This window comes from Cydia strobilella, chromosome Z, assembly GCF_947568885.1.
Source record: "Cydia strobilella chromosome Z, ilCydStro3.1, whole genome shotgun sequence".
NCBI lineage: Eukaryota > Metazoa > Arthropoda > Insecta > Lepidoptera > Tortricidae > Cydia > Cydia strobilella.
This window is the reverse complement of record NC_086068.1, coordinates 19932362-19945316: the sequence shown is the minus strand read 5'-3', so window position 1 is coordinate 19945316 and position 12955 is coordinate 19932362. Positions and strand designations below refer to the sequence as shown.

Below are 12955 nucleotides of genomic sequence, written 5' to 3'. Positions count from 1 at the left end.
AACTATAAAGAGTAGGTAGTTTGATTGTGACGTCACATGTTAGTGTTTCATATAAATTCCATAGTAGCAAAATCGTTTTGACAGTTCGAAAAAAGAAACTGATTTGACTAGTAGTCAAATACCCTATTAGAATTATATGCCAATGACTGAACCTTTTTGCAGGTAGTAGCACGTGCGGTTTTACTTACAATAGACAAAGAGTTAGCCGTAAGAACTACTATACATACTATGTAACAATCGCCGCGCTATCTGGTAAGAGCTATAATATTGTAAAGTATTTTCGTCGCAGTTTTATTTTAATTAAACAACTGGTTAAAAACTGTATAATATGTGAATCAGCTTGCAACATGCACTTATCTAGAACGCAAGTAATTAAGTAACTTTGAAAGTAATTACTAATTAAGTACCTTCTTATTTAAAACAAAATTGTTAACTATACTTTATCACGTCTATATCCGCTAAATCCCAAATGACCTCTCACTGATAATCACCTTTTTGCCAAAAACTAAGCGTAATAAGCTTCTTATAACATAAATATCATTAATACACGTTAACACAATTAAATAAAAACCAATTTAGTACTTAAATCTAACCAAAATATTGAAATTTTGTTAATAATCGTTTTTACTCACCAAAATGAGTAAATACGAGTATTTACTGTATGCTTTGAGTAAATACCGAGTAAATACTCAGTATTTACTCACCCCTACCCATCTCTAATCGCAGCGTACTACATAGGCGAACAACATGCGAACGCGAAGCGAAGCGATGCGGCGCAGGGTGAATCAATCCTTTGATACCTATAGAAGTGCCCTACGTGGGCGATCTCGTTGCGTACGCGAACGCCGTAGGCCCGCCGCGCCGCTTTGCTTCGCGTTCGCGAGTTGTTCGCTTACGTAAGACGCTGCATCCGAAGACGCGAAGTCCTTTTTTGGGGCCCAAACTATCTTCATATCAAATTTTGTCCAAATCGGTTACCGGTTTAAGCGTGAAGAGGTAACAGACAGACACACTTTCGCATTTATAATATCATATTAGTATGGATAGGCGCTTTTTTCCTGCATTATGTTGATTCCGGCATTCATACTACGAAGTATATTGGAAGGGGGGCTCACCGGTCCAGGGTGTAACTATTAGCGGATTCAATCAAAATGCAAATATTCTATTATTTTAAGTTTATTATCACACTTACGAAATATACAAAACATATCACGATGGCACTCGCTATCAGTGCTTCAGACGCTTTAATTACATCGATGTAGTTCGATGCTTGCTGGTGATTCATTATCAACGATTATTACAAAAAAATCCTAATTATTACCTATAAATAAAGACTAAATGAGTATAATTTTTGTCAATTATTTAGATTCATGTTTATTTACGTACCTATAATTGTTTCACTTCCCAAACATTATTATTGTCTTCTTAATTAGTTTTGAATTATATTTGTAGTTCATACTGTGACATTTTGAATTTGTTTACGATATTAGATACAATAGATGTGCGCTGTTCAAATACGTGTTCAAATGAAGGAAGTTCTAGTAAAATATTTTTCTAAGCCTTTTTGATACTTTAGGCTGCAGGTCCTAACCTAACCAATATAACCTGGGCTCCCCTATAAACTTTTATTCGTTTCGCCGCAATATGAACTACCCAGTGAAATGTAGTCGAATTAGAAGACGGTGTAGATTGTACACTGTAGAAGATAAAGCGCTATAAAATGAAACGACTATTGGGGGCCCTAACCCTAAGAGACATAAAGCCGATCAACACGGTTGAGCCTACTGCTATATACTTATTACTAGGATGAAATAGTCGTCTATACACAGGCTTCTCGGGACACCCTGGGATGGTATTAAGCACACTTTTGAACCCACTTATTTTTCGTAACGAAATTAACTCTAATATGTACATAACACGTATAAATAGGGTTATAGAAAAAGAGTCCCGGTATTGCTCCATTTCTCTGAAACATAGGTTTCATGTATTACAGTTGAAGATAATAGTCGGCTAAGAATTTTTAAACTAAATATAATTATGCTAGAAATGAGATTGAAAGTACCTACTTAGTACTTTGACATCACTACCATTTGTTCGGGTATGAAATTGACTAAGTATAATGACAATTCGCACCGAGTGAAATATAATAGGTACGACCTGCTCATACAATATTTAATTACACAAACCGGTCTACCGCGATTTAATTTCATTGTTTTTACCCGACCCGTAAAACCGGTAGATCCGTTCGTGTAATTAAATGTGTTCAAAACGCTAGAGTTTAAAGTGTTATATTGCTCATACAAATGACCAGAACAGGTGAAATGTGGGTGAACTATAAACAATCTCAAAAATCAATATTTGTGCTTTGTGTTTTGGTGACCCCAGCATTCACAGGTCACACACGAGCCAACGACATGTACCTTACGGAAAATTTCGTCGGTCAAACACGTGTAGTTGTGCGTGGTGTCGGATTTATATAATACGACTCGCAACTTGTGAACGCGTCTACTTTAGAGTTTTCGTCATTGTATGTGAAGTGAACTTGTAGGGGCATGTGATTGGTCGCACTAGCGTGTGCGCCTGGCGTCGCGCGCGGGTCGGGCGGGGCGCGCGCCGATGCCGCCGGCGGCGCGGCGGCGCGCGAACAGCGCGTCGAGCCCGCGCAGCGGCGGCGCCGGCGTGGTCTCCGCGGGCGCGGCCTCCGTCTCCGCCTCGCTCTTCTCGCCGCTGACGTTACTTTCCTCTGTTACTTCCTCTTCTACTTTCTTCGCCGCTTCCGTGGTTGCCTGTTGATAATTGCCAAATTTTATAGAGATTGTTCCGGATTATTAGTACTATACATAAAACCGGCATTTTGGATCATGCTCAGTGTAGGGTTCCGTAGTATCATGTACATATCAAGCAAAAGGGAGTACCTACGATACCCCAAAGAAATTTCATCCCCACTTTACGTGTAGGGGAGGTACCTACCCATATTTTTTTAGATTTTTTTTTACCACTTGGCGTATTGATTGGTTTACTTATACCTATATAATGTATATCCATATCCGTACCAAATTGCAGCTTTCTAGCATTAACGATCACGGAGCAAAGACAGACAGGCAGACTGTTGACCACGGAACCCTAAAAACCGTACTTTGACTGATATTCGAACACAATTTAAATAGCAAAAATAAAATATACTATTAAAAATTTAAATTAATACTTTGATTGCTAGTTGAGTCGGTATTGGTTTTTGAAGGCACTCCTACCTACCGAGCAGCCGATCGTATTTTTTAATTCTTATGGGGTACGATACGAGCGGGCCAGACATAGATAAGTAACTCGAAAAACTAGTTGAATTTTAAAATTATCTTTTCACCATCATCGATGCACATCATTTTCTTCTAGGTGTAAATATGATCGTTGCACCGATATTTGAGTAACTTTATTTACGAACGCGTTGCAATCCAAAGTCAGGAAATGTTTCCGCTTACGGAAATTGATTATTAATGCTTCAGTACTGATTAAAACAATTAGGATATTGGTTGATTGTTAATAACCTCAGTAGACGGTAGCTTCCTCTTGAGCAGCGGGTTGGGCCGACGGGGCAGCGGCGTGGGGGCCACGCGTGGCTTGGGCGACGGCTGTACTGTCAGCCGGTTACGCACGCGGAGGCCGCCGCGCGGTGCCTCGGGAGCAGGCGTCGGCGAGGAACCCTGCAATCAAAATACTTCTTATATATAACGGTCCAAAAGCGCTGACCGTAAAGAAATGAAGAAGCCCAAGTACCTTAAAATTTTCACCCTGCATGAAACGGATTCATTAATCGTAACCATCGTGATTCAATATCAAGAACGTATTTAAGTGCTAAGTCTACTTTACAAGTGTATTGTGTGTAAGAGTTTTGAATGATTCGCGGTTAGTTTCACTAGACTTATATTGACCGAGATATAGACCGTGATTACCTTTTGTATTATTTGTGAGCTCCCGATATTTCGACGCAGTTACATGCATCATGTTCACGGGTGACTGAAGATAGCGGGTGGGTGTCAAAGTTGTGTAGACAGCGCTCTGTCTACCCTCATCATCATCGCGTTGAGAGACAGCCAGCGTTTATGCCGTACGTCAAGGGTGTGACAGACAAGATATCAAAAATACTAAATAACTACTCTGTAAAAACTATCTTCACCCCGCACAGGAAAATTGCACAATTTCTGCGGTCGCCTAAAGACAATTTTCCCCTGGAAAAACCTGGTGTATACAAAGTTGAGAGCAGCTGTGGTAGTTCGTACATTGGGCAGACCAAACGCACTATTGCCTGCAGAATTAAAGAACACATTGCTGCGGTCAAGAACAATGACGTTCGCAAGTCAGCTATTGCTCAGCATCTCCTTGAGTCGGGTACAAATCACTGGATCGAGTTGCATAGTCCCAAGGTCATTTCGACAGAACGCCACTATATACCAAGGTTGGTAAGAGAAGCCGTTGAAATTCACAAATACAAAAATTTCAATCGTGAAGATGGGTTTAAACTGTCAAATGTGTGGAATCCTGTGATTTGTTTGTGTAAAAAACCAGTGATATCCGAATCAAACACGCGTAGTGACACCGTGAGTGTAGTGTGTTTGGACAGACCAACGATTGTGAACGCGCCGGACCAACAAGTGTGAATGCGACCGTTGGTAACGTTGAAAGTGAACGCAGTCGACGCGCAAGAATGAGGGTAGACAGAGCGCTGTCTACACAACTTTGACACCTACCCGCTATCTTCAGTCACCCGTGAACATGATGCATGTAACTGCGTCGAAATATCGGGAGCTCACAAATAATACAAAAGGTAATCTTGGTCTATATCCCGGTCAATATAAGTCTAGTATTGTGTGTAATTTCCATGTACTGTCCGAATAAAATCTCGACGGTTATTGGATATTGTTATCAAGTGGCCATGCACGGCGCTATGCTGAATAACAACAAAAGTATCACGTCGCTATAGAAGACTGAGTTAGCAGACTTAAATCACATACTTAATATGAAATCGAGTGAGCGTTTAGACCGAGATTAGATGCCAGAGGTCAAGGCAATAAAAGTTGCGCACATATGATAGGTAGATAGTGAGTAATCTCATAGGCGCTGTGGGTAGGTGAGATACCTACAGTTTACGTGTATCTCAACTTTTGTGTAGCGCGAGTTCCGCGGCATGCCGTACGAGTCCAAGAAGATAGATAGATAGATAGATAAATTATTTATTGCCACAACAAGGGTTTTTTTTTCAAATTATTTTTACACACTTATGCTATACTTAATCTAGACAATTTATGTATAATAAAGTTAAAATTACATATCTACGTGACAATAGGACAGTCTCAGCTAATGTGCTGGAAGCCCCGCCTTTACTGCGCGGTTTCAGCGCTGGTTTTCAGCCTGCCCGAATTGAGGCGGTGACATAGGACGACTGCTAAGTACTAAATATTATATTATTACTATATTTTATGTACTTATTTATACGACTAAAAATTACTAACGAAACTGAACCAAATTAAAGAGTAAATTTAACTACAAGACAAATAAAGTAATAAGTAGATAATTATTTATGGATATAGACATTAGAGCTAGATAATTAATCATGTTCCTGTAGGTAATAGGTACACTGAATATGGAGTATTAAAGTCAATTTGCCTTTTAAGCAACTCGGGTTTCAGTTTATTTTTAAACGATGTTTGGGACATGTTAAGTCGAAGAGGTGGGGGCAGGTTGTTCCATATCTTCGCTGCACTGACTTTAAATCCGCCTCTAGATCCCTTGGTTTGATGTTTAGGAATGACTGCCTTGTTTAATATTTTGCTGCGCGTATTAAAATGGTGTTGATCCTTTGCCCATGCAATTTTCTTAAACAAATATACAGGCCTTTTTGTGTGTACAACTTTGTGCACGAACGAAGCCAAATGCAATTCCCGTCGTAGGTTCATTTTCAGGATTCCCTTCTCGTTAAGGTAGGGCGTGATGTGCGCCCTACGAGGAACATTAAAACAAAACCTCGCACATGCGTTTTGCACACGCTGAATAGCTTGTGCAGTTTTACAAAGTATCCTGGGTCCGTATACAGTGTCACAATAATTAAACTGCGAAAGAACTAAAGACTCGGCTAGCAAGACACGAACCTTTTCGGATAGATATTCCCTGAGTCCGTATAAAACCTTGAGACGGTAAAAAGCGTTCCGTATCTTTCCGTTTACATGCTCTATATAACGCAGTTCACCATCCATAATTAAACCGAGATTTCTGGCTGTGTGTGATACTTCGAGACGTTGAGAGTTGATTTTTAGATTGGGTTGGAGATCAGTTATTTTTTGGCATTGATGTTTTGTTCCCAAAATGAGATATTTTGTTTTTGTAGGGTTGAGAATAAGATGGTTATTTAGTGACCAGTTATAGATATTAGTTAAATCTTCGTTTATCATTTCTACAGCTTTGAGAGTATCTTTAGGGTCAAAGGAGAGATAGAGCTGGGTATCGTCGGCGTAAAGATGAAATTTACAGTAGTTTAGACAATTTTGAAGGTCAGTAGTAAAAAGAATAAATAGGATAGGGCTCAAAATCGATCCTTGGGGCGTGCCCTTTTCAATTAATTTTACTGAGAAGAACAAGATTGTAGCGTGCGCTGTGCGTTCTGGCCGAAGTATATCATCCCAACATACAGCATCTTACACCGAAATAGGCGTAGCAATATTGCCACGCGGACCACGATCGCCTGTGTGCCTCGATTTCACTAAGACCTATAGACCTATAGACTACGGAACCCTAGACCCATTATAGATACGTACCTAGGTATCTAATGTTTCTCTGCCATCGTCGACGTCGACACGGTGAACAGACCATTCGTGCACCTTATTGCGATGCGATCAGTGTGCTGCTATTAGAATCTTTGGGCTTTGGATGCCTATTTTCAGTCATTGATGCCTTAAGATAGTTGTCGATATTTTGATGGCCTAGTTGGTAACCCGTATCTTTACGGTGCAGTCTTTAGTGTTAGATAGTAACAAACCTCAGCATCAGAGTCCGTGGGCGGTGCATCAGGCGCGGAGGTCTCCGTGGGTGCATCAACGGGTGCCTCAGTAGCCGCGCCAGGCCGAGGGCGCGGGTTGGCGCGCAGGTTCAGTCTTGGTCCGGGGCGCAGAGATGCGGGTCGCAGTCCAGGGCGGCCGCGGCTGCTTAGTAACCAAACAATAGTTATTTTCACTTCTCATGCTCGCAAAGTTTGACTTTAAGTCGTGCGTAGACGACATAAAGTTGATTATTATGTAGAGCATAAAGTAGAATTATCTATTACGACCCTTATCGACTTAGCAATAAAGTCCAGAATCTGCCATACAAACTGCCAGCCCTGCCGGCGCGCCCCCTACCGGCGCGCTCCCGACCGGCGTGCCCCGCGCCCCCGATCGGCCCGAGTACAATTTTCTTTAGTCTTGAATAAATACGGTAAAATAACCTACAATATTGGATATTTTATATTTTACTCACAATCGAAGTGAAAGGTAGAGTGTAGAACTCAGGCATAAATGTCCATTTTTATCCTCGACTATAATGCCTCGAGTAAAAATGGATCGCTTTATGCCCTTGTACAATCTACTATTGTTTTACAAGGGGGCAAAGTTTTTGTTCAGCCTCCCGTGCTAATTCATATTGATACCCGAGCAAGCGAAAGGTTCCAAAACTGAACACATTTAAAGGTCCCTTTTTATAGATTTTCGTAAATAACTCGTAAACGGTGGCCCATAGCAAAAAATAGACTTATAGGTACGTAAATAATCTGTATAAAATTTCCTGCAATACAGGTTGTCCCAAAAATAGCACGTTAAACTGACACTGGAGGTAAGACACTCTAAAATGATCATCCATACCAGCTTAACATGACCTCAGTAAAAGTTGCACGGTTTTCGAAGTATTATAACCGATTTAGGTTTTTATTAATTTTGCACTTTTTTATCACTGACCGTTGAGTGATGGTGCCAGTATTCACTTGGAAAGCCCTCAAAGTAAATTTGAGAGTTAAGATTCACGAGGTATGCAGGCTGTTTTTTCATTTAATTTCTACTACTAGGGTGTCGTACCTATGTCAGTTTGACGTGATATTTTTGGGACAGCCTGTATATGCCTATGCAGCCTGTTTCATGTTATCAATTTTTGTTTTGTACAATAAAGTGATTTACTACTACTACTACTACTACTATATCTATTTTGTAGGAAATTTTATACATATGATTTACGTAACGGACTATTTTTTGCTATGGGCTACCATTTACGAGTTATTTACGAAAAACTATAAAAAGGGACCCTAAACCTATATTCCCTAAACCTATATACCTTATATTCCCTTTCCCAGGTGGACAAAAGAAAATAGTGCATGCGCTTATTAACCCTTTACCTACGGGTGTCAACCAGAGTTGCCAGTAAGGCAACACCGCTGCAGTACGGGTGTCAACTATAGTTGATCGAAGATATGTTCATGTTCAATATTTTTTTTTAACCAAAACGAGACCTTGTGTCTTGGTAATAGCGGTCATATTATGCATTGGTATCAATATAGGTGCAAAGAAAAAATATCATAATGTTTCGGTAGATGGCTCTGACATAAACATATTTTTAAAATAATTTTTAAGAAAAAAAACCGACTTCAATGGGGGATGCCGCTGAAAGTTCACTTATTGTTGATGGTGCACTCTTAGATTCCAGACAATGAAATGAAAAAGACAGCATCTTTTGCCTAATTATGTAGAAAAGGAGGTAAAACGACCCACTTTTCTAGTAGCATTTCGTTTTTGTAAGGGTCGCAGTTCTAACCTAACCTAACCTACTTTTCTGATAGCATTTCGTTTCTGTAAGGGTGACAGCTCTAACCTAACCTAACCTACTTTTCTGATAGCAGTTCTGTTCCGTGAGAATCGCAGTTCAAAAGCCACCCACCCACCTAACCCACTTTTCTAGTAGCATTTCCGGGTCCGGGTCTGGGTCCGGATCCGAGTCCGGGTCCGTGTTTGGCTGTCCGGGTCCAAGTTTGGGTCAGAGTTCGGTCCGGGTCCGGGTCCGAGTTAAGGTCCATGTTCGGACCCGGGTCCGTGTCCGAGTCCGGGTCCAAGTTTAGGTATGGGTCCATAAGGAAGAAAACAAATCGCCAAACGTGAACTATGTGTCATTGAAGAGTTCCATTCTGATCATCATCAGCAGTTCCACTTCATCAAATGTCACTTTTTTAAATGTAAATGCTGGATTTGTTGATGAAATTACAAAAATCACTATATGTATGCCTTTCACATTTGAGGAATTCCCTCGGTTCCTCGTGGGTCTCATCATCAGAACTCGAGCTTGACAAAAATATGTCTTAAAAACTTAAGTTGCTTAACAAACATAAAGAAGAGGACAAATCGCCAAACGTAAGCTATGCGTCATTTAAGAGTTCCATTCTGATCATCATCAGCAGTTCCACTTCATCAAATGTCACTTTTTAAAATGGAAATGCTGGATTTGTTGATAAAAATACAAAAATCACTATATGTATGCCTTTCACATTTGAGGAGTTCTCTCGATTCCTCATGGATCCTATCATCAGAACTGCTTTTTGACAAAAACGGGACCAATCTGTATGTATATACTTATAATCAAAAAAAGAATTTTCAAAATCGGTCCAGAAATGACGGAGTTATGGAGTAACAAACATTTTAAAAAAAAAAAAACTAAAAAAAACATATAACCGAATTGAGAACCTCCTCCTTTGAAATCTTGAAGTCTGTTAATTACCCCAGTTGACAGGGGTTGACACCCGTACTGCAGAAGTGCAAATAATTGAACTCAATATGGCGGACCTAGTGTTGTTTTATACTTCATCGACTTGTTGTAGGAGTGAAACGTATGGGTGTTTTGAATGTTATTTTTAGTTTTTACACTTTTCTGTGTCCAAATATTTAGTTACAAAATTGGAATATATATTAATATTGTCTTCGGTTACCGCGATAGTTACTCATGAAATAAAACTATGAAAACGGATTATATCGCGTATATTGAATTTATAATACATCCCGACGTTTCGAACCCTTTACAGCGTTCGTGGTCAACGAACGTGGTCGATTTTGCATGTACAACCAGCCTTAAAGTTTGTAGTCTATGATTGTTCATTATTTTAGTATGTGGGTATTTTTGCACTTTGTAATTTTTCCTCAGTCACCCGTTGACCACGAACGCTGTAAAGGGTTCGAAACGTCGGGATGTATTATAAATTCAATATACGCGATATAATCCGTTTTTATAGTTTTATTTCATGGAATATATATATTTGTTTTACTAAAAACATAACTTGCTAAGCTTATTTCCCGTACTTCCAGAAATATCGTCAATTGTATCGATATGCGCATTGCGCACATCACTATTTTTCATTAGTAGCAGAGATCTGTTTCTATGCAACATTTTAAGTGATTGATTTTTTGCAATATTTCAATAATCATCATCATTTAAGTATTTAGTTGTGTTACATATACAATAAACTAATACTTTAAACCTTAATCTTGAGAAATTCGCTAACAGTATCTTAAGACTCTTCAATTTCTTAGTGATTAATATTAAGCGTGAAATAAGAAAAAAATGTGAATATAAATACACCAAGTGACTAGTTATTAACTAAACATATTAAACTTAATGTGTGTGTGAAATTTCAAGCACGTAGCTGTAGTACTTCAAAAGTTACAAGTAAGTGAAATATAGTATTTAGTGATGGGTTCAATTGGAGACCTCTTTGGCACTTACCCAATGGTTCTGCTTGGAGCAACGGTGGTCTCCACCGACTCGCTGGCGGCAGGAGCCGTGCTGTCTTCAGCGGGGGCTGCGCTGCTGGTAGTAGAGACGATGGGCCTCCTCAAGTTCGGGCGAAGGCGGGGTCTACGAAATTATGAAACGACTTAAATTATGTCCATTTGGTAGACCACCTCAAAAGCTTGACGTATTAACGTATTTTAGAGCTGTGCTGTTGGATTTGTTTTGTTTGTGGAATTAACAGATGCTTTTAACATCTTACCACCACTGCTGCTGGTCTGTTATGCAGGGCCGGATTTAGGGGAGGGCAACCGGCTACTGCCCCGGGCCTCAACAAAAGTGGGGCCCCCACAATAGAGACTTCGGAAAAATAATTTGGGTCCAGGGGGCCTCCACTCCTTTGTTGCCCCGGGGCCTCCAGACCTCTAAATCCGGCCCAGCTGTTATGGTTTATATAACTCGGGAAATAAAATAACATTATTTAGTCATGCTTTATAGAATACAGATAATGTTGCTTGCATGTTGCTAGAGGGATACAGAATACAGATTTTTATTGGTAAAATAAAAGTAAATTTTACAAGTCAACATAAAATATAGGTACAAATTTTAGAAGTAATAATTATAGTTCAATAAAAACCGGCCAAGTGCGAGTTGGACTCGCACACGAAGGGTACTATTACGCAAAAAACGGCAAAAAATCACGTTTCTTGTATGGGAGCCCCACTTAAATATTTATATTATTCTGTTTTTAGTATTTGTTGTTATAGCGGCAACAGAAATACATCATCTGTGAACATTTCAACTGTCGAGCTATCACGGTTCATGGGATACAGCCTGGTGACAGACGGACAGACAGACAGAGTCTTAGTAATAGCGTCCCGTTTTTACCCTTTGGGTACGGAACCCTAAAAACCAAACAACAATAATTTTCGTTTCACACAGCGGTGTTGGGTCAATGATCTTTGGTTAAGGTTATACACATAAATTCAATTCATCATCAGCATGCGTGTTCTATAACCAATAATTTAAGTTTTTTTTAATGGAGTGACTTTTCGAGTCTTTTAATGTAGACGGGAACAGCTACAATAATAGTTCAGCCGCCAACAAGTAACAAAGAACACAGCCACAGATTAATAAATAGTTACAGCTCGCGTTTGTTTTATTTTATGGCTAGTTTTTTTAATAAGTAGCTGTGGCGCTATCTGTTTCCAGATTTGAGTTGTTAATTTGTATAGGGATGTACCTCGGCGCAGGAGTGTCGCTGGCGGGCGAGCTGCTGCCGTCCTCGGACGCGGGCGCAGCGGTCGTGGAGCTCGGACGGTTGCGACCCGCGAACAAACCGCGTCGGCCAAACGCCTGCAACAATTCATACACATTCTTCACTCATGTGTTATTGGAAAATTGCCTCTTTTTTGATTTTAGGGCATCTTTAAAACAGGCATTTTGATTTTGGAATGTGTTGCTACAAAATACGATGGACATTAATATTGAATGAGTTATGATTACGAGATGGGAGTTAGACCTGTCAGTAAAATCCTGTATGTACCTAGACTACCTACATACTTAGATATAGGTAAAGAACATAATAACATAGCGACTTATATTACGAGGTTTTTTTAGCAGGTAAATCTTATATCATCTGTAGCTAATAGTGTAATTTAGTGTTTAAATATGTCGCCTTATACATATAATACTAGATACCTACTTACTTACCTACCTACTTATTTACTAACTAATGTTAATGTTATGTTATGTTACTTACTAATAATATGTTTATGTGAGCAGGGCAAGTATAACTCTATAGGTTTATAAAAACTAAATACCTACTACTTACTGAACACCATACACGCATAATATTTACAACCTAAATAACTGCCAGATGATAAAAATGAGGTCGGTGATAAAAATATAAGTACATAGTGTTTACCCCTCTCAAAAGGTCGGGTCTAAATCACAGGTCCATTATAACTTTCAGTGTTAAGATTTCAGATATAGGTTTTCCAGTAGGTAGACTAAAAACCTGTCAACGCTGGCCAATTAAATCGGCCAGCGTCAGTGAGATAGTTTCGCCAAGAACTGTCTAATGAGAAAAAGTATGAAAATCAACATAATTCCATTCGCTGCGCATTGTTCGCTCAGGCAATTAGTAAATACGAATAAAACATACAATATTACA

General features: G+C 39.5%; 1 protein-coding gene across 2 annotated transcripts in view; it reads right to left on the bottom strand.

Annotated features, from left to right (window-relative positions):
• Positions 1-1160: 1160 nt before the first annotated feature.
• The window catches only part of LOC134754185 (mucin-5AC-like), a 72474-nt gene continuing 60679 nt past the window's right edge, over positions 1161-12955 (bottom strand). For both annotated transcript variants that reach the window (XM_063690319.1, XM_063690320.1), the window contains exons 7-11: positions 12023-12135; positions 10774-10905; positions 7025-7187; positions 3543-3698; positions 1161-2786 (exon numbers count right to left, since the gene is read on the bottom strand). In XM_063690319.1, coding sequence (XP_063546389.1) covers positions 2568-2786; positions 3543-3698; positions 7025-7187; positions 10774-10905; positions 12023-12135 — 783 coding nt within the window. In that variant the 3' untranslated portion in view covers positions 1161-2567. The remainder of the gene's footprint in view (positions 2787-3542; positions 3699-7024; positions 7188-10773; positions 10906-12022; positions 12136-12955) is intronic.